We start from the raw sequence: 19,923 nt of genomic DNA, 5'->3' as shown, positions 1-19,923 counted from the left end.
TAAACACGCCCCTTCCAAATACCGAATCGGTATGTATTCACAATTCCAAATTACGATTCGGTAACATGTTGCAGAATCGTAATTTAGGATTAATACATAACAAAATGCATTTTTTTTTATTGTTTTTATTATATTCATTCAACATATAGGCAGTAATGACATAATGCAGAAAATCACGTAGCATAGTTAGGTTACATATTTCCAAATACATTGCCGTTATGAAATCAATTGTAATCTGTACATTCCCTAGTAGTCCCTTTGGCAGTTCAGTCCCTACCCGGCCCCCAACCCCACCTTTATTCCTCATCCGAGCTATCCACATTGGACTCCGGTATTGGGTCACAGATGTCTCCCCGATAAGCATTCCAGGCCGCCCAGATTTTAGTCCATTTTCGGGGGCTTCTCCGATTGGCATATACTGTCCTCTTTGTTATCATAGTGAGATCCATGTCTCTACACCAGGTCGCCAGCGAGGGTAATTGTACTGCACCCCATTTCGGCGCAATATTACATTTTGCTACCATGAGTCCCAGTGTGACTCATGTTTGTCAGTGGCGTGTGAGATCATTGGGCTCCCACATGTTGAGTAAGCATCTGCGCGGTTCTGGTAAAAGTGACACCTCCATCGCCTGTGATATTGTTCGCAGTACCTGTCGCCAGTAGTCCGCTATTGCTGAACATTCCCATATTGTATGTATAAAAGAACCCTCTTCCCCGCACCCTCTAAGGCAATATGGATGTTGTGCCCTCTGTATTTTATGCAATGTGGCCCTGGTATAATATACTCGATGCAGGATCTTAAGCTGTACTAACCGAAGCCTTGCGGGCATTCCCACCTCCTTGGGCGACGCCAGGGCTTCCTGCCACTCCGTATCATCTATGTCCCCCACGTCCGTCACCCATTTGCCCGGCAGTGAGACTGTCGGATCCGGTAGATTGTTGATCAGCTTTCTGTATGTGAAGGATGTGGCGCGCTTTTGCATGTGGTCAGTGAGCTGTCGGTCCTCCAGCGGGGCCAAAATGCATTTTTGCAGTAGAAAATGGTCCAATTCTGTGAATCGGGCTGTATTCAACTGCAAAATGATTCGTATATCTATCCCTTGGTTTCCAATCCATTCCTGCTCCTGCCATTGACAGGACATCTACTACTCTTTCAGAGGTTGTAATGGGTCACGGAGAACTTTACTTTTAAACTCATGGATCTGTGTGAGTGTACCCAAACTTTCCAGGACATCGGTGCCCTGGAATACCTATTCCACACCCTTGGAAAATTTACTGATCCATAAAACGAAATGATACATGAAAGAAAGGATAGATGAAACAGATATATATTTAGTTAGATGTTTGAAAATTAACAACTATGCAATTCTGCATTATGATTCTCAGCTTTGGTTTTGGAAGAGCCAAGTCAGGATCCATTGACTCTTTGTAACTACCCTTGCCTATGGTGGAGTTCCAAACCAAATCCCCAGGGCAGTCACTGTCCCCTTACAAAGTCGACAAGGGAAACAAGTATTGTAGCTGTGCTCCGTGTTTGGAAATCATACTTTTTCTGTGAACAGAGGCAGAATGGCCACTTGAGGGAGGGTGCAGTTTTAGAATTATCAACCATTCATGGTAATTAGAAAACCCTCTTCAAATAACTGGGGAACCATGCACACCGTGACAGAACGAAATGTGCTGTTGTGCGTTGCACTTTGCCTCCTGTAATGCCATACTCAACAGTGCACTGTGACAAACACAGAGGCAGGGTGTAGCACTACATGACTGAAGGTATGCAGTACATCTATGAAAAGGCAATCTAGAAGTCCTAGAAAGGGGAGCACTACATAATGAATACACATGGGAGGCACTGAATGCAAGCGAGGGAAATATCACTCAGCACTAAAAAGAGGGGGAGGGAGGGGTCCTAAACACGAGGGACCAAAGGGACACTGGATGCATAATATGAGAATAGACGTAAAGAACAAGTGGCTCTGAATGCAAGCATTTGGGAGGTGTATGGAACCCTTCTCATGTATGAAACCTTCAAAGGGGGAGGGGCATTGCATTTTAGAGCCTGGATTGCAGAGGTGCCCAGGTGCCTGCTGGTTGTTCGCTCCCACCTTTTGTGCTTCTTGGGTGAGTTTGTATTACCCAATCTGTGGACACACATTTCATCAGCACAGGGTGAAGTTCACATGCTCTCATGTGCATGTGGGTGTTACTCAGTGCAAAAGAAAGGAATCCTTTGCTAGTGTCATATTACAGTCCAGGGTGTATAGGTAACTGTGTTCCCCCTAGAATGTGATTTAGGATTAGTATGCTCCCTGAGACCACTCTTCTGAGTGGAGCACTTTCCCACAAGGCTCGCTGGGCAGATCCAAAAACAGGCCAAGGAAACCTGCAGTGAAAGGTGGAGCAGGGTTTTGATTCACCTCCCTGTCATTCGCTGCTGGGCTCTCCAGCTCTAACTCAGATATCCATGTTTTTATGTACAAGGCAAAATTCAGGCACAGGGTGTGACTGACACAAACTGGGACTTGTGCATGGCTATGTAGTATGGGGAAGGTTAACATGGCTATTAACTGGTTAGGATGGGTAGGTGAATGTAAGAATGGGTGGGTAGATGACTCATTCTTTGAGCAGTTAGTTAGATTAATGTGTTTGACCAGTGTACATGACTCGGTGACTTGTATTTGGATGAGAAGATGCATTGATCTATAAATGAGAGGAATATGTTCCACTCAAATGTCTGACCTTATCTCTTTTCCTTTTCCAGGGTGTGATTACTCTGGTGCTGGACTGCATTGACCGGCTGAATGTATATAGCACCGCCGCTCACTTTGCTGAATTTGCTGGAGAGGAAGCAGCCGAGTCATGGAAAGAGATTGTCAACTTGTTGTATGAACTCTTGGGTATGTCTTTACACTCTGAGACCTGTGCTGTGAGCACAGTTAATGTTACAACGTTTGTTTCCTTATGTACCAAATAACTTCTAGCCTCTTGTCTATGTGTTCTTGATATGTAACACAACAAGTTTGGAAGGGTCCAAGGGGAAATTATATTTAACGACCACAAAAACCAGTCTACACCCCCAGTACACATGTAACAAAAACACAAAGGCTAGTAGTGGTCAGCACTAGGCAACGAAGACTGAGCAAAAAGACAGAAACAAGAGACTATGTAGTCTCTTGTTTCTGTCTTTTTGCTCAGTCTTCGTTGCCTAGTGCTGACTTGTGTTTTTGTTATATGTGTTCTTGATACCCACAAACTGCGCTATTTAAATATTGTCTATAATGCACACCAACATTCCCTATGTATACCTAATCATTCACAGTTTATGGACCATATAGACTTGACATATATATACGAGTTTATCCTTACTATTTTGCAACCTGTAGTCTTCATAATCCTGATAGTCTAGAGTCTGTGGAAGGTACATTCTGGTTATTCCAAAGAAACTATTATGCCATGGGATCATATCACTTTTGATGTAGGTGTTCCTAGCAATAAACACCCTGTGATCCATGTGGCCTTGATATAAGTTTATGCTCCTGTTCCATTTGTTCAACACAGAAATAGTTGTTACTCAATTACTCAAGGTGCTCCCCCCTTTGGACTGGTCTTTGGAGAACATGATTCAGGTCTCTCATATTTCTTGTTGTCTTGTCTGGTCCTTTTGGCGCAAAGAATGTTATATTAAAATACAGTGGTCCTGTGTGGGAGCGGTTTAGCACACCTGATAAATAACAATACCACGGGGTGTGTTATTTATGGAGTGAGATAATATAGCACCAACCAAAATCAACATGCTATGGTAAATTCGATATGCTTTTCCTCTGTTAAATTTTGGCAGGCTTGACCTGTCGAAATTTAACAAGCTTGAGGTAGTTAATGCATCTGATAATTATCGGATGCGCTATATAAAACAAAACTCATAATTCCGAACCATGCGTAAAAAGCGGTTTACGCATGGTCCAGAATTAAGTGAACCACTCGTAATCTGGCCCTATTTCCTTTAGAAGCCCCTGTCCCCCACTTTTTCCTTATTTTTCTCCTTTGATTATTTCTGGTATACTTTATAAATATTGAATGATTGAATATTTCCTACTAGTTTGGCTACTGTACGAGGTAAATGATTATTGGTTTAATCCAAATGGCATCTTTTTTTCTGTGTTCCCGTTCCAATTGTTTTCATCATTTAGCATTCTACAGTCTTTATCCCTGTAGTCCATATGTCCTCTATATCACAAAATGTGTTACACACTTCTGTTATACATAGATGGCCGCATATCACTTTATGTTTTTATTAAAATCTTTGTATTGAAAATTTGTGAGCTTTTTGTAACCCTCCCTCAATACATAGAGCATGTACAATGATTTCTTATTATTGTTTGCAGTCGCTGATGTCAGACGATTACATTCCATTTCTAGCCATTCACATACAAAACTAATTTCATAAGATGATGGATTGAGCACTTTTCAATCCTTTGCCTTTGTCGTGTTTTACTAGTATTTGTTATCCATTTCATTCAACTCTGAATAGTGATGTTGTTTTATCCAAATGTTTTCATATCTGTTGGGACAGCCCCAATTTATATATGCCACTTTTTCAGCTTCTATGCACCAATCGTTGGATCACTGCACGTACTATATCTACAAATAGTTGACAGTGACTTTGAATTTTTATATCCCCCAAGCACTTAACACAGTCAGCCTGGGGAGAAGTTCTTGTGGGTTGCCTACCACTTCATGCATTTTTCCTCAAAATGTTCCCACATAAAGATTGAATCATTGGGCTTTGCTAGTTAAGCAGATCGAGGAGTGGACACAGCCAAAAGTCTTCAGCTATAACCAGAAATAATATACTCTATGTAGAATTTTAAATTGTAAAGTCTACATTCTGCCTTAATGGTCACTTCCTGCCTCACCCTTCATCTGTGGCACATTTTTGATTTTACTATGAAAGGATATCATTGCCTTTGTACACTTTAAATCTCCCAACTTAGAGATGCCTAATAAATGCCATTCTTTAAATCTTAGGAGCCCAGCCACTTCTTTCATAGAGCACCCCAAGCCCACCCCTGGTGGGGCAGTCCTGGTGAACCTCGCTTTCCGTTCCTCTTAGGGCAATCTATTCTACTTACCATGCTCTTATGACCACAGAAATCAGATTTGGCAGGGGAACCGCAACCCCCCCATACATATAATGGAGGAATCTCACGGTACCTCCTAAGATAGGGCTCCTCCAGAGCCTGAAAGGCCCATTCATTAATGATCAGCAATTGTGCATCTAAAAAATATTTGCGCAGATCAGGGAGCGTAAACTCACCCATCAATATTCACTTACACAAGGTCTGCTGAGAGATTCTGGGTGTACCTCCCCACCCTTAGGAAACTATGAAAGATACCTCTTGAAAAAAGTTATCAAGATCAAAATGGGGCATTTTGTCATATGTGGAATAAACAAGCTAGTTTAGTCATGTTAAATAGGCTCTAACTTCAAAGCAAGGAACACTGGAGGTTTATCCTCCTTAAAGTCTCCTTCCTACATGTGTCCACCACTGTTATTCAAAATGTTTGATATTTAATGGTCTTGACTCCATAAATGCTTGATATTCTATGCTCTGTGGTAGAAAGACCCTTGAAATCATAAAGCCTGAGGTTCATATGCCTTGTGCATTCCACACTCTGAGGAGAATAAAGATCAGGCCTCTGGAACAATATGCAGAGCAAGAATACTCTTATTTCTGTCTCAGGAAGTGACGGAATGTAAGCCATAGCCATCTTTTCTCACTGGACTGATCTCAAAGGAGTGAAGCGTGACTGTAATTTAAATAAAATAGAATGGAATATAATTATGACTTCGACTCAGCATATCTTAACATGAAGATGAGAAGGAGTGTAGGCTGGGAACGGGACAGAAAGGCAGGTCATTGAAATTGGTAGGAGGAGTTAGGGAATAGGTTATAAACGAAAGCGAGTTAAGAGTTGAAAAAAGATGGACAGATGGATGGAGAAAATAAGTAAGGAGGATGTGGTGAGGACAGTTCAGGCTAAAGAGTAAATATTTTTAAAGATAGGGATAGGCTGGCAATGTGTTGAAGCAGATGGTAAAAGAATAAAGAAAGCAGAAGACAAGATTGGGAGGAGAAAAAGGAGAGGAGAACATGTATTTGAAGGCAATGGAAGTAGGAGAACAGAAGTTTTAGAGGGAAAAAAGGTTTGGTATGTTGTGTGTCTAACTTATTTGAATTTGCTTTAAATTGCTGTCTTTCTACAGCTTCCCTAATCCGTGGAAACCGAGCCAATTGTGCCCTCTTCTCCAACAACCTTGACTGGGTCGTGAGCAAACTTGACAGGCTGGAGGCATCTTCAGGTATGAGTATACCTTTAATGTGTTTGAAAAAGTCCATATAATCACTGAATAAGTGAGTTAACTATTCTATTCCAAGATATGTTTGCTGTAGACTCAACATTTCCTATAAAAAAGAAAGTGCCATCTGGTATCCTGTAAAGCACATTATGTAGGTATATTTCTTAAAAAGTGAAATTATATAGGGGTAGTATGTAAATTGCTGAAAACAAGTCAGTATTTGTAGTTCCCAAATATTCACTCATGAGATTAGTGTGTGGCTTATATATAGCAAGTTAAATAAGAAATATTCAGAAGGTTATTGGCCTACTATGTGAGGCCTAGAACCGTGTATATTGTTTGATAAAATCCCAGATTATACTTAATGCCACTCATTAATCTGGCAAATCCCAGATCATACTTGATGCCACTCAATGTATGCCACTCAATTCCCACACATTTTTCTAAACTTGTGTTTTTTTCTTCCACAACTCTGTATGTCATCTTACCCAGGTATGCCTCTCATCTGTTTCTATGTGGCTTCCAGATCCCTAACGCTTCTCTCCTCTTCACCCAGTTTGCCACTTATCTTATTTTTACTGCATCTCGGATGTTTTTGCAATCTGCTCCTGGTCTACTTACACTTTATTTTACCTTCGCCAGCATTGAACTTTTCATAGATTCACATGCTTAAATTATTCCTCAGCGTCAGGCTGATAACCCTCTAAACAAAGCAGTAGTTGAATGCAGCATTTGACACTTAAATGATATTGGACACAGACATAGCCTAAAAGCAGGTGGAGGGGCACAGAGTGTTAAAATCTCCTCAGAGGCACCAACTGTAAGATTTCTATCACATGTGTATAAGGCAACAAGGAATCCTTTGATTTCAGTTTTTCTTTAGATTGAATTCTTTTCTTTAATGGACCTTTTTGTTCACCGCACATACAGAAGGTAAGTAGTATTGTTCATTATGTACTGAGAGGCTGAGGGATAATTTGTTAATTAAGACTGAAGCTTCATATTGAAGATCTCTTTTCAAGCCATGTGAAGTGTGTGACACCAGGAAGATCTTTGCAGAAGATCTACAACCAAAATGAATATTTTGTCTTCACAAGTCTGGGAACATGCCCATCAACTGATCCATCTGTAGTACTGAACAAGGGTAGACTGATACAACAGCTAAATGCTGAATCTCCAGCGAAATCATTAGAAAGTAGCGCTGCCAGGGCAAGAAAGATTAAGTTGGAGATTGTCAGCACCAATGAATTTGTCACAGGCACTTCCACTGCAACATATGCAACTCCAATAGACCCTCTGTACTTTGTTTGAAGAAGCAGACTTCTGGTCATGGTAATGCTAGTATGGTAAAGTCTAGGGTTAAGTTTCACTCTGCTGATGTGCCATCACCTACTTCCTTTCAAAAGGCAATCTCTTTCATCTATGATTTCTCTGTCAGCAAATAAGGGTACAATATATTCCTTAAAAATCACTTCCATGATAACACCAGTGACAAGTAGTTACTATGTGTCATCAGTGGCAAAACCACTGAAATATATACATTTGACTAGTACCCCATCAATGAGTACTCTCCTGTTGGCAATGTCAGGACCACTGTCGACACTCATGTAAAAAAACAAGGCTTTGTTGTCCACAAATACACTGTCATTGGTGAAGACTGCCATCAACGAAGACACCGTTGTCAACAAAGCCGCTACCATTGACAAAGACACCATTGTAGATGAAACCACCATTGTCGATGACAAAGCATGTCCCACCTGCTATTTCAACAGTGGTTACTGTATTGACTACAACCTCTTCAATAGTAACCCAGTTGAGAACATCATCAGCAGAATCACTGTCAACAACAGTGATCTCAACACCACCTCAGACACTTGTTTAATCCACACAATCATTCTTATCAACTTGTATCTCCATAGGATTTACCCCAGAACTACCTGCATAATGTTTGGATGATTCATGATCTTCTTCTTCATCTGTACATCTTGGATAAGTGACAGTGATAATTTGTGCCAACAAAAACAAAAGCAGTCAACACATAAATTCGGATGAAACATCTATCTGAAACAGATTCACAAGCAGAGAGACCTCATGATCTCTATCCACTGTGGAACTTTAGAATCAAATGAGGAGGTAGTGTGCAGATATTACAAGCCTTGATAGTGCAGATCTCCCTTGTAGTTTGAGGTGCTGGCAGGTTCACCAGCATAGATAGTTTAAGTGCACATGGTCTTCTTAAATACGATGGAGAAACTAGTGGAGAATTTTAACTACACACTACTTCCTTCTTGATCAGATCCTCTTCATCCTACTTGAGATTTGACCCTGCAGCTAATTTAAAGAACAGAGGTTTCAGCAATCTATCCGCTCTTACTGCTGTCAATTAAACCTCTTTCAGAAGAGATGGCATATCAGCCTGTTGAACCTCTCAGATGTTGATGATAATGACAGTGATGATGATGGTGATGACTTAGATCAATGAGACAGTGATTCCCATGAAGACAATCAAGAGGACCCAGAATGGAATGGTTATGTTCTGTCTTAATATTGTAGCCCAAAGCCAGCTCCCAGAGATTCATCACCAGATGATGTCTACAACTCCCATGTGTTGTTGACAGAGTGGCACAAAATGCATATTGCTTCTGTGGAGAAAATATTGTTTCAAATCCATTCTCAAAAGTAAAGGTATGTTCCATGATTCCATTGAATACTTGGTGGAAGAAAGGGTGTCTTGCATGAACAACTCAGCTACAGAGTCCTCTCTCATACTAACACTAGAAGAGGAATACAGTGAACCTAAGTCAGCTCCAGCATGACTGATAACTCAAGTAAAAAAAGACTCTTGTCATTTCAGCTGCAGCTCAGAGACAATCTAGAAATTCAGACACTTCATGTGCTGTCCCAACAGACATGAGATTGGAAACTTGGGAGAAGAGAAAAGAGTGTTATCAGCACTGGCAATAATGATAGCAAATGCTAGGGCCATCTTACCCGTTATGACAGACAACTTTAGAAGGACATTCCTTCATACTTAGACAAACTCACAGAAGACTGCTGAGAGCAGACAAAGAGCATATTGAAAGCAGGTGCCTAAATAAATGAATGTACCCTCATGTAACGCAACTGGTGCTATGTAAAGCTCTCTGATACCCGGTACCTTCGGGGTAAAGTTTGCACTATATAAAACTCCGGAGAAAAAAAAAGGAGAATTTATTGTTGTAGTAAGGTGCCTCTCTATACAGTACACTGTGTTGAGAGTCCAGTGGGTCTCCAATTGGTTTACTAAGGCTAAAGTAGATAATATTACGCTCTCTTTTGTGATAGTGATAGAGCGCGCGGGTCACCCGACCAATAATTTCGCCACTTCCGGTCTTCTGGCCCATATATTTCAAATCACCATATACATTGATCGGATGACCTCACGGTCTACTATCAATAATTTGTGAATTCCTTTCGTTATTCTTCAGAATACCCGACTTACCATCCACCGATGCGGGTACCTATGACCACAATGGATCAGGGAGCTAGCTGTAAAAGGAAAGGCAGCCAAATACAAACCCAACAAATCACATTCAAATTCTCTTTGTAAATGACCACGGACAACTGGAAGTTTTAAAGTCTTTATCTAAAGTTCGTTCTCAGAAATCATTAGATTTACAAGAATAAGACAAATCAATAATCAAAATAATGAAAAGTACATAACTATAGAGAAATAAAGTCAGGGTAACCATTGAAATTCTGATATGAGATGCAACGGGAATATGCTATGCAGATTTTAGAAGAGAGTTTAAGAATGGACATTCATTAAGGAAACAATCTTATGCACGTACTAGAGATTCCCTATTGGAAGAGTTTATACTATGGTAAATTCAAAGATCCTATATAACTATAGGAGAGAAACACGCTATGCTTTAAGGTAAAAGTTCTTTAGGCAATTTAAGTAAGGAGGTTCTAGACCATATGAGAAAGTGACAAACTGCAATGCAGAATATAATTTCTAACAAGTAGGGTAACATAGGAACACGTTATAAAACCAATATGCAAATGACTTTATGATTAAATGGTTGCGGAAAGCATGGAAAAATAACATATGCAAAGGTATGTCTTTATTGAAGCAAAAGACAGGAAATTTAGAAATGTGCAAGATTCAGAGTTTTCAGAGGAATATTTACCTAGACTGGTGTGGAAACCAAACCCTGGCCACGGGTCAGTTAAGGACAGGAAACCCTCAAGGAAGGATACCCCTCAATGGACAGCAGGTGCAGAATGGACACCCAGGACAGGACAGGAAACCCTCAGATTAGGAATCAGGACAGGACCTCTCGGACAGGACCCTCAGGACAGGACCAGCACCCGCAGTTCGGAAGCAACGCCTGCGCTCCACCCTCTCTGCAGCTATCGATCAAGACCCCGATTGGGTCAGCGAACTCCCAGCAAAGTGCTCCGCCAGCACTTTAAGGTTTAGTAAAACCTTAGTCTATGGTCAAATTTCGGACAAAGTGCTCCGCAGCTCTCTGTATCTTCAGTCACCTATTGAGTGCGTTGGGTCAGTGACAGGTCAGCTAAACCAGACAAGTCGGACAATTTCCCTAGGTGAACCCAGGGTAGATATACTGTTTTGGGACGGTGTACCACCCCCCAATGTTGCAAAGTGTCAGAATCCCTCAATTTTGATTGGTCCTAAGGTAGGATTTGGGTAACACACCAATCAGAACAGACTATTTGGAGGCCTATTTTGCATCTCTGGGTACCGCCTAGCAAGATTGGGGTTCACACGAGAAGTCGCAGAGAATACAATGGAAAGAATACATTTCGATACAATAGAACATAATCATGATGCCTTTGCTGGGTGAAGGTGCACTTTCCCAGGGTGGCTCTGGCATCAACCTTCTTTGGCCTGAGTTCAATGTCGTGGCAGCCTCTAGTGATTCTGCGCAGAAATACCCTCCAAGATGGACTCCCCAGCCCCAGCACCCCTCCGAGTCGAGGATACATGAAAAGTAAGCGAAAACAAATTAAAACATAGAAGTGACGGTATGGAAAACACATCATTGGTTTTGTACTTTAAACTTATCATTATAAAAATATACTATGCAGTTTAAACATTAGCAACATATACACGAACACAAGAGCATTCACCACGTTATTCACGAAAGCTGTGTATTACGCATGCGCACCTTTTCCCACCAAACTTATAACTACGTCAGGTCACGTGAGTGTGACTGACGCATGCGCAGAAGCAATTTTCCAAGCGGCGGCCATGTTTTAAGGACATGGATTAGTTGTATTAGAAATACATGTGCAAGCTTCATCTACTTCGTTCGAATATAAAAAATAAAAGATTAGTAAGACGTACAAGTTTATTAATTGATTACACACGGGCGAGGTTCATGACTCGAGCAAGTCGCGATGCGAAGCTTGCTCTATCAATCCCCTCTTTGATGATATTTACTATCATCACAAAAATAATGGAACCAGATGCCAACTTCTCACACTTTATACAACTCTATCTCTTCCAGCAAGCGATTCAGCTTCTCTTTTTCATTTTTGGTAGGGTGAGAATTTTTCACCTTTTTGTATATCTGATTATTCATTTCCTCTAATTCAAGCTCATCCACACTCCGTTTCACTCCTCTGGCATTCACTTGATGCTTTCTGGTGTGCTTACGGCATTTGCAACAGACAAATATGAAAAATAGGATAAGACCTATAATTCCAATTGGCATCAGTACCTTAAACAATAAGCTTTTACCTAAGCTAGCAAGCCAACGACCTACATTTGAGAGACCATCTACCAGTCTCTTCCAGGCACTGTCAACCTCGAGTGGTTTGAGTTCCTTTTCCAAATTAGTAATGTTTTTCACATATCTTTTGAGCTGCACACTTTTGTCCGGAATATAAGTGCAACAATGTTGCGCCTTCAACATCCGGCAGACTCCGCCCTCTTTTGCTAATAAGGTGTCAAGCGCAAGTCTGTTCTGCAAAACCATTGATCTGATCGCAACCATTTCGGTATTGACCAGCAGAAATCCATGAGCTGTGTCAGTAGACAACACATCTACTATTGTGGATAATTTGCAAATTCTGTGAGTGTTCAGAACCACTCTCACTCCAGGTATCAGTGCACTGAAAATACTACCCATTATTTCACCTACGCTTTCTCTTTTACTACGCACTAAGCCATTAGTATTTTCACTGCTTCCAGCAACTTCATTCACATGGTATATTTTCGGGAAGACAATGCCAAAATAGCAGCTTCCATACCAGTGATCCGGCAATTTGAAATAAGCCTTGTCTCCACATATATAATAAATTCCAGGAAACACAGGCTCCGACCCATTTTTGAAACCCCATCCTCCAATTACCTTGTAATTATGTTCACATTCACTGGAACCAATGAAAATGTTATTATAATAGCTAGTCTTCTCGCGGTGAAGACATAGCTTTCCCTTCCTTTCAAAATCCAGCAACAGAGCAGGTCCCGCCCCACCCTTTGAGGTGCCTTCCATGTCCCCAGCCCATTTTGGCGTTTTCTGTCTTTCTTCATCTGCCTTTCTTTGTATTTTTATTCTCCTCTTCTCTGCCATGTTCAGGAACATCTTTTCCTGTTCACGCAAAGAACAGGTCAAGTTATCTCGGTGTGCGTCACCTATGTCTATATTACCTATAGTCAGAAAGTATTCGCCCATATAGCGAATAACGTCACTTTTGGTATGTACAGGATTCAGGTTCCCACGTATAGGAAGTTCAGAAAAGATCACGTCATTGTTAGAGTAATAGTACTGTAACGGTCCTCTTTTGTAAAATAAGCTTGCTAAAATGCTACAGGATATTCCGTATGTCAGGGGCAAGTGATGGTATGTCACACCTTCAGCTACAGAGGTAGGTAGCTTCATGCAGACATAGCAATCTTCAATTTCCATAGTCTCTACATAGTGTATTAACAAGTTTGCGAAAACATTTAAATGTGTCTTATTCTTAACTCCATGATAATGTAGTCCTCCCTCATCTGATGCTTCTAGGTCTCGTTTTGTTTGTTTGAGTGCTCTCTCATGTCTTGCTACACTCTGTGTTGTCAGTTCTTCAATGTCAGTATTTACAATCTCAGTAGGGTCAATATTAGTATTTTTGCTCACCGCAAAAGGAATGAAAACTGTTAGTCCTATCCAAACTAATATCACTATAATTATACTACATACACATACCTTGCAGCATGTTTTGCAACAACTGCGACTAGGTCTACCACTCACGTTTGAATCAGACATTTTGGCTCAGAAGAAGTTTCTCGACCCCTCTTTGTTTCTTTGCACCAGTAGTTTATTTTGAGCAATTTCACGGTGGCTCGTCTTCTTCTTCGGCAGAGTACTCAGCGACTGGTTCTCCGTCGCTTTCGTCAGTTATATCAAGATCTTCAAATTCTTCCAAAACGAGCGTCCATTCAGGAGACTTGTACTTTTTGTTTTGTCTTTTTATTCGATCGCTCCTTCTTTTGGAAGTGTCTTCTGGTTGCTCTGCTATGCGAGAACTCCTCCTTTCTTCGGCACGTTTTTCTTCTACCGTTTTTATCCTCAGCCTCAATTTCTTTATGAATCCAGGCTCAAGGTGCTTTCTTTTCTTAAGTCTTTTAGTTGGCACTGGGATTTCGTTTTCTTTTATTGCCCTTTTATTTTCATTTGCTTGTGGCAATTCTGCTTCCTTTTCTTCCCTTCCTATCTGACTAGTTCCAGGGCTCGTATCTATTTCTTCTGCCTGGTTACTAAACTGGCTTTGTTCAGGAGAGTTTTGTGTTTGCTTTTCAAATGTCTCTGTTTCTGTGTCCTGAACACGTTCTTCTAACCCTATCTGATCCTGTTCGAGCACTTCGATCCCTTTATTTTCTTCTGCTCGAACTATTACACTATGTCTAGTCTGTCCCTTTTCGACATCAGGAGTCAGTGGAGGTGTATCAATTATTTGCTCAGTCCCTGTCTGACCTTCTCCTTCCTCAGTTTTGATGTGAATCTCAATAGTCTGAGGTTCTTCACCTGTGCCTTGCTTTTCCTCTCTATTCCACTCTCTACCTTCCCAAATTCGCTCTCTTGTTCTGATTGGGTCTTCTGTGAGGTCAATCAAGGGTATCCACTCCTCTGGCCATATGCTCGGCAGCTCGTCATCAGCTACTTCTGGACCAACGTCTGGGAACCCCTCAGCAGGCTTGACTCTTGGTAGCTCGTCATCAACTACCCCTGGACCAACGTCTGCAGACCCCTCAGCTTGACTGGTACTGGGCTGTACGTCGTCAGTTACTTCTGGTCTTGCTTCTGCAGGCCCCTCTGCTGGACGGCCTTCTTCTCCAGGCTCCTTGTCTGGTAGTACCTTCTGGGTGTGGCTGGCGTGGATCCAATGGGGTACACCTGCACACTTCACTGCTGTGGTTGTTACCAGGATTACTTGGCGCTTCTGTCCCCACCTTGGTGCCAGGCAGCTCGACCGAGTATGCTTCTTGATTTTGACCCAGTCCCTTGGAACCAGTTTGTGGAGAGGAGTCGTTGGATTGGCGACGGCGTCTTCTCCGATCTGGCGAGAGATATAACGCACTTGGTCACCTAATCTCTTGCAGTATTCAAGCACCAAATCATCAGTAATACTCAACAGTTTGCTTCCTGGTACCCACGCTTGTCTCATCACTCTTCCCATCAGGATTTCATGGGGGCTCAGCCCTGTTTTCCGGTCTGGAATACTTCGGAGTCCCATCAGAACCAGAGGCAGGGCCTTTACCCAGGTCATGCCAGATGCATCACACAATTTCGCTAGTCTTGTTTTGATAGTCCCGTTTATTTGTTCCACCACTCCAGAAGCCTCTGGATGATATGCACAGTGGAGTTTTTGCGAGATCCCCAATGCCTTACAGAGTTGGTCGATCACGTCATTCTGAAAATGTCGGCCTCTATCTGATTCAATAGTGACTGGAACCCCGAATCTAGGTATCAGTTCTTTCAGTAAACACTTTGCTACTGTCAGTGCGTCACTTTGGGGAGTAGGGTAAGCTTCCACCCACTTTGAAAATAGGCAGACAATGACAAGGACATAACGTTTCCCTTCACAACGTGGCATGGTGATGAAATCAACCTGTATTCTCACAAAGGGACCCCCTGACCTCCCAATTCTCCCTAGTTCCACCATTGTTCTCTTGCCTGCATTGAACTGTTGACATGACAAGCACCTCTGGCAGAGGGACTCTGCTACTTTCCTGAACTTTTTGCTGTACCAAGTCTGTTGGAATACCAGAATCATGGCGTCCCTACCAATGTGTGATCCCTCATGTATCAGTCTAGCCATTGTGCCAAGCAAGTGTCTGGGTAACACAGGCATACCATTTGGGCCCAAGATGACACCATCCTCACGTCTTGGTCTACACCCTTCTTCCTTCCACTTCTCTCTCTCTTGCCAGGGTGTCGCCTGCTGCCATTCTCTCACTTCATCCCATGTAGGCACTTCTTCAAACACTCGAAGTTGGCAGCTGTTTCCGCCCCCCCCCCCCGTTTTGGATTTATGATCAGTCGATCCGTGGCGCATAATTTTGCCACTCGATCAGCGAAATCATTTCCCAAAGATACAGGGTCAAAGTCCTTCTTATGGGCAACACACTTGACCACTGCCAATTCCTTTGGTAATTGGATTGCCTCTAAAAGGTCTTGAACAACTTTTCCATTTCGAATAGGGGTACCTGATGAAGTCAGTTACTCCCTCTGTAGCCATAATTGGCCAAAGTCATGCACAACTCCATAACAGTACTGACTGTCAGTATACACTGTTAGGCGTTCGTTTTTCCCCAATTTGCAAGCTTTTATCATAGCGATCAATTCGGCTACTTGTGCAGACTTTACTCCAAATAAATAACCTGCTTCTTCAATTTTGGTTAAGGAGACTACAGCATAGGCAGCATTCAGGCCTCCTTGTTCATGTCTTAGGCATGAACCATCCACAAACAATTCCTTGTCATGTATAGGCAAAGGTGTTTCTTTAATGTCTGGGCGTGGCTTTGTGCTAAATTCTGTTAAATCAATGCAGTTATGCTCATCTTCCTCCCCATCTTCCATATCCATTGAGTTGGGAAGCAGAGTGGCGGGGTTCAGAATGTTGCACCGGACAATTGTTATATTTGCAGCACCCACGAGAATCCTCTCGTATTTAGTCAGCCGACTAGGGGTGAGATACTGAGTTTTCGTTCTAGTTAGTAAAATCACCACTCCATGTGGAACATACACAGTTACAGGATGTCCCATGACAATGGATTCACTCTGTTCTAAACTTGTGCAAGTAGCAGCTACTGCTTTCAGACATCCTGGTAATCCAGCAGCCACTGGATCCAGGGTGGCAGAAAAATATGCCACCGGCCTTCTGGTCGTGCCATGCTCTTGTGTTAGGACTGACAATGCGCAATTATCGCGAGTGTCACAGAACAGGGCAAATTCCTTGGAATAGTCTGGCATTCCCAACGCAGGGGCTGTACACAGACAATCTCGCAATTTTGTGAAGGCTGTTAAGCTTTCATCATCCCATTCTACGATATCCGGCGTTCCTCTCTTGGTCATTTTTATCAAAGGCCTAGCTAGGACTGCAAATCCCAGAATCCATTGCCTGCAGTATCCTATCACCCCAAGGAACATTCTGATTTCTTTCTGAGTACGGGGTAACTGCATCTTTTGAATTATTCTCACTCTTTCTGACGTTACTTTCCTGATGCCTTTCTCTATCTGGTGCCCCAGATATTTCACTGATTTTGCACAGAACTGTAATTTTTCAGGGGCCACTTTATGTCCCTTTTCACTCAGGTGATTCAGTAGGGCAATGGTGTCAATCACACAATCTTTATGACTTTTGGACGCCACCAAGAGGTCGTCAATGTATTGCACCAAAACAGAATTTCCAGGTAAGACCAAAGTTTCCAAGCATTTTTTCAAGATCTGATTAAAGATAGAGGGGCTCTCTGTGTACCCCTGGGGGACCCTGTTCCAGACATACACGTGACTGTTGAAAGCAAATGAGAAAAGAAATTTGCTGTCTGGATGCAAGGGAATGGAAAAGAATGCATGACATAGGTCTATCACAGTGAACCACTCAGCATCCCAGGGAATCTGATACAGAATCACTGCTGGGTTCGGTACAATAGGACAACAAGGAACCACTATCTTGTTTACCTTTCTTAGGTCCTGAACTACTCTGTACTTGCCACTAGGCTTTTTGATGCCCATAATCGGTGAGTTGCATGGGCTACTCATTACTTCCTGTATGATGTTTCCTTCTAGCAGTTTCTGTATTTCTAGGGCAACACTTGCTCTTACTTCTGCATTCATTCTGTATGGTTTAGTATTAGGGTACACTGCATTGTCCTTTATTGCTATCTGTATGGGGTCTTCGTTTTTCATTAATCCTACATCTTTCCCGGTAAAGTCCCATACCTCTGGCTTCACTGTTTCTTGGAGTTCTTTGGGCAAATCCTGCATAGCCATTCGTTTAATTTCTGAGTCGGGTCTGATTAACATTAATTTATAAATACCATCTTCATCTGGGGTCTGAATTTCAACACCCTTTGGTGTGCAAAAGATGGTACAGTTCATTTTGCACAGCAAATCACGTCCCAGTAAGTTCACTGGACTGGTGTCACAAACGACAAATCTATGCATTTCTTTAAAGTTTCCAATTGAGATCTCCATGGGCTCGGTAACAGGAGTACTAATCAGTTGATTAGATACCCCCACTACTTGGATTGCTTCTCCCGAGAGGGGTAGGTTTGGAACGTCCACTGTTCTCACAGTAGAACGGGTAGCGCCAGTGTCCAACAGAAAAGTGACATCATTTCCGTCAACCTTTCCTTCAATGTATGGCCCTGACTGGTCTACCGGCAAGGAGGCGCCAAGTACGCACTCCTCGTCCTCCCCTCTCAGGCCCCGTCAGTACTGGTCATCACAAAGGAAGGTATCATTTAGTAAATATTGCGAAGTTGCTGTATTTCTGTTCTCATTGCTCCCCCAGACTTCTACGTCATCACCCTGCGTGGATTTTCCCTTAAACACTTGCTTTGGTGCTCGGGGCAACTGAATCGTTTTTACCTGTTGTTGGGTCTTTCTTGGTCTTTCATTCTGCGTCTGTGGAGTTAAATCAGGTGTTTGGGAGTTATCATCCTGCAAATAGGGACACTCGTCTCGCCAGTGTCCAATTTCTCCGCACTGGTGGCAGGGAAATTTCTTCTTAGCCTCCTCCCTGCTCATTTTGGGCCGGGGCTTTCCTCCACCCCCACCCCCAGGACCTGGATTCTGAGTAGTTTTGGCCATTTTATTCAATTGTTTTTCCTGCTGTTCTGCGAGCTTCACTTGAGCCCATATAACCTTCTCCTTGAGAGCCTTTTTCTTTTCTGCCATCTCGTCCTCACAGTACTTTGCGTACCGTAGGACCTCATCCATCTTTTTAGTATGCCAACAGATTTTGTTATCTTTTATCCATTGACAAATTTCGGGTCTTAAACCATTTACAAACCTGTAAATAAAATGTGTCATATCCTTCATCTCGATGTTATCTATACCACTGTATGTTTTGAACACCTGCAACAGTCTTTCATAAAAGGAGTGCACTGTCTCGTCTCTTTCCTGCGTGGTTCTATCTATCTTGGTCCAATCAGTTTCCTTTGCTGGCACTTTTAGTTTCAGATGCTGTATTACCTGCTCATATTTTCTCATTACTTCCTTCGATGGTTCCCCTGTTTTGTCATCTCTTGGGTATTCCTCACTAGGCCAAGCTATGGCTATTTTACACTCGGTCCATAGATCCACAGGGACCACTATATCGAAGAACCCATCCAGGTCCTTCCACAGGCATTTTTGCACTCTCACGAATCTTTCTACCTGCCTATACCAATCCACGGGCTTTTCGCGTAATTTCGGGAAATCGTTAGTAAAGGACATAATATCCTGTCTGGACCATGGAACATGTACGTATTTTCCACCTGGTACTTCACGCATAGGGCATAACTGTTCTGGTTTGTCAGCTTCCCTTAGAGCGAATTCGGGAGTTGCCTGCCTAGACCTGGCCTCATCCTTTTTCTTGGCCCATCTGGCTTTCCACCTTTCCACATCTCCCGATTTTTGCAATACTGTCAATAGTTCTTTGACCTGTGCTTTCTTCCCTGAAACATTCAAGTTTTCCAAATCCTTGTCTGAGAAATCTGCCCTATATGGTTTCTGCAGCGGTTTCGATTTTGAAATATCTATTCCCATGCTAGCAGCAGTATCTGTCAGTTTTTCATGAAGTACTCGGGTATTTCGGGTGAGACTCTTGCAGATAAACAGCATTTCGTCTTCAGAGTAGGTATTTAATCTATCTAATCCTACGTTTCCTGCCATCAATTCCTCTATTTCTATTCTCAGTTTGTAGAGATCTAAAGGTTTCGTTGGGGACGCTTGTTTTTCAAATTCTTGACTCCATCTTTCGATTTCTTCAGGAGTCACCAAGGTGACACTCTTAGTACCTGAGGTCGATTCCATTTGAATTTCCCTTGCGTTAAAAGGATTATGTCTTTTCTGTATCCT

The 19,923-nt window shown here is 42.2% G+C and overlaps 1 protein-coding gene across 1 annotated transcript in view; it reads left to right on the top strand.

The window, feature by feature from the left end:
• RYR1 (ryanodine receptor 1) overlaps positions 1-19,923 on the top strand; it is a 1,073,089-nt gene that overhangs the window by 220,941 nt on the left and 832,225 nt on the right. Inside the window, exons 14-15 of the mRNA XM_078661091.1 lie at positions 2,762-2,897; positions 6,266-6,361. Coding sequence (XP_078517217.1) covers positions 2,762-2,897; positions 6,266-6,361 — 232 coding nt within the window. The remainder of the gene's footprint in view (positions 1-2,761; positions 2,898-6,265; positions 6,362-19,923) is intronic.

The sequence above is a fragment of the Lissotriton helveticus genome, chromosome 9, assembly GCF_964261635.1.
Source record: "Lissotriton helveticus chromosome 9, aLisHel1.1, whole genome shotgun sequence".
NCBI lineage: Eukaryota > Metazoa > Chordata > Amphibia > Caudata > Salamandridae > Lissotriton > Lissotriton helveticus.
Note: the sequence above shows the minus strand (reverse complement) of the source record. Positions and strands in the feature narration are given on the sequence as shown.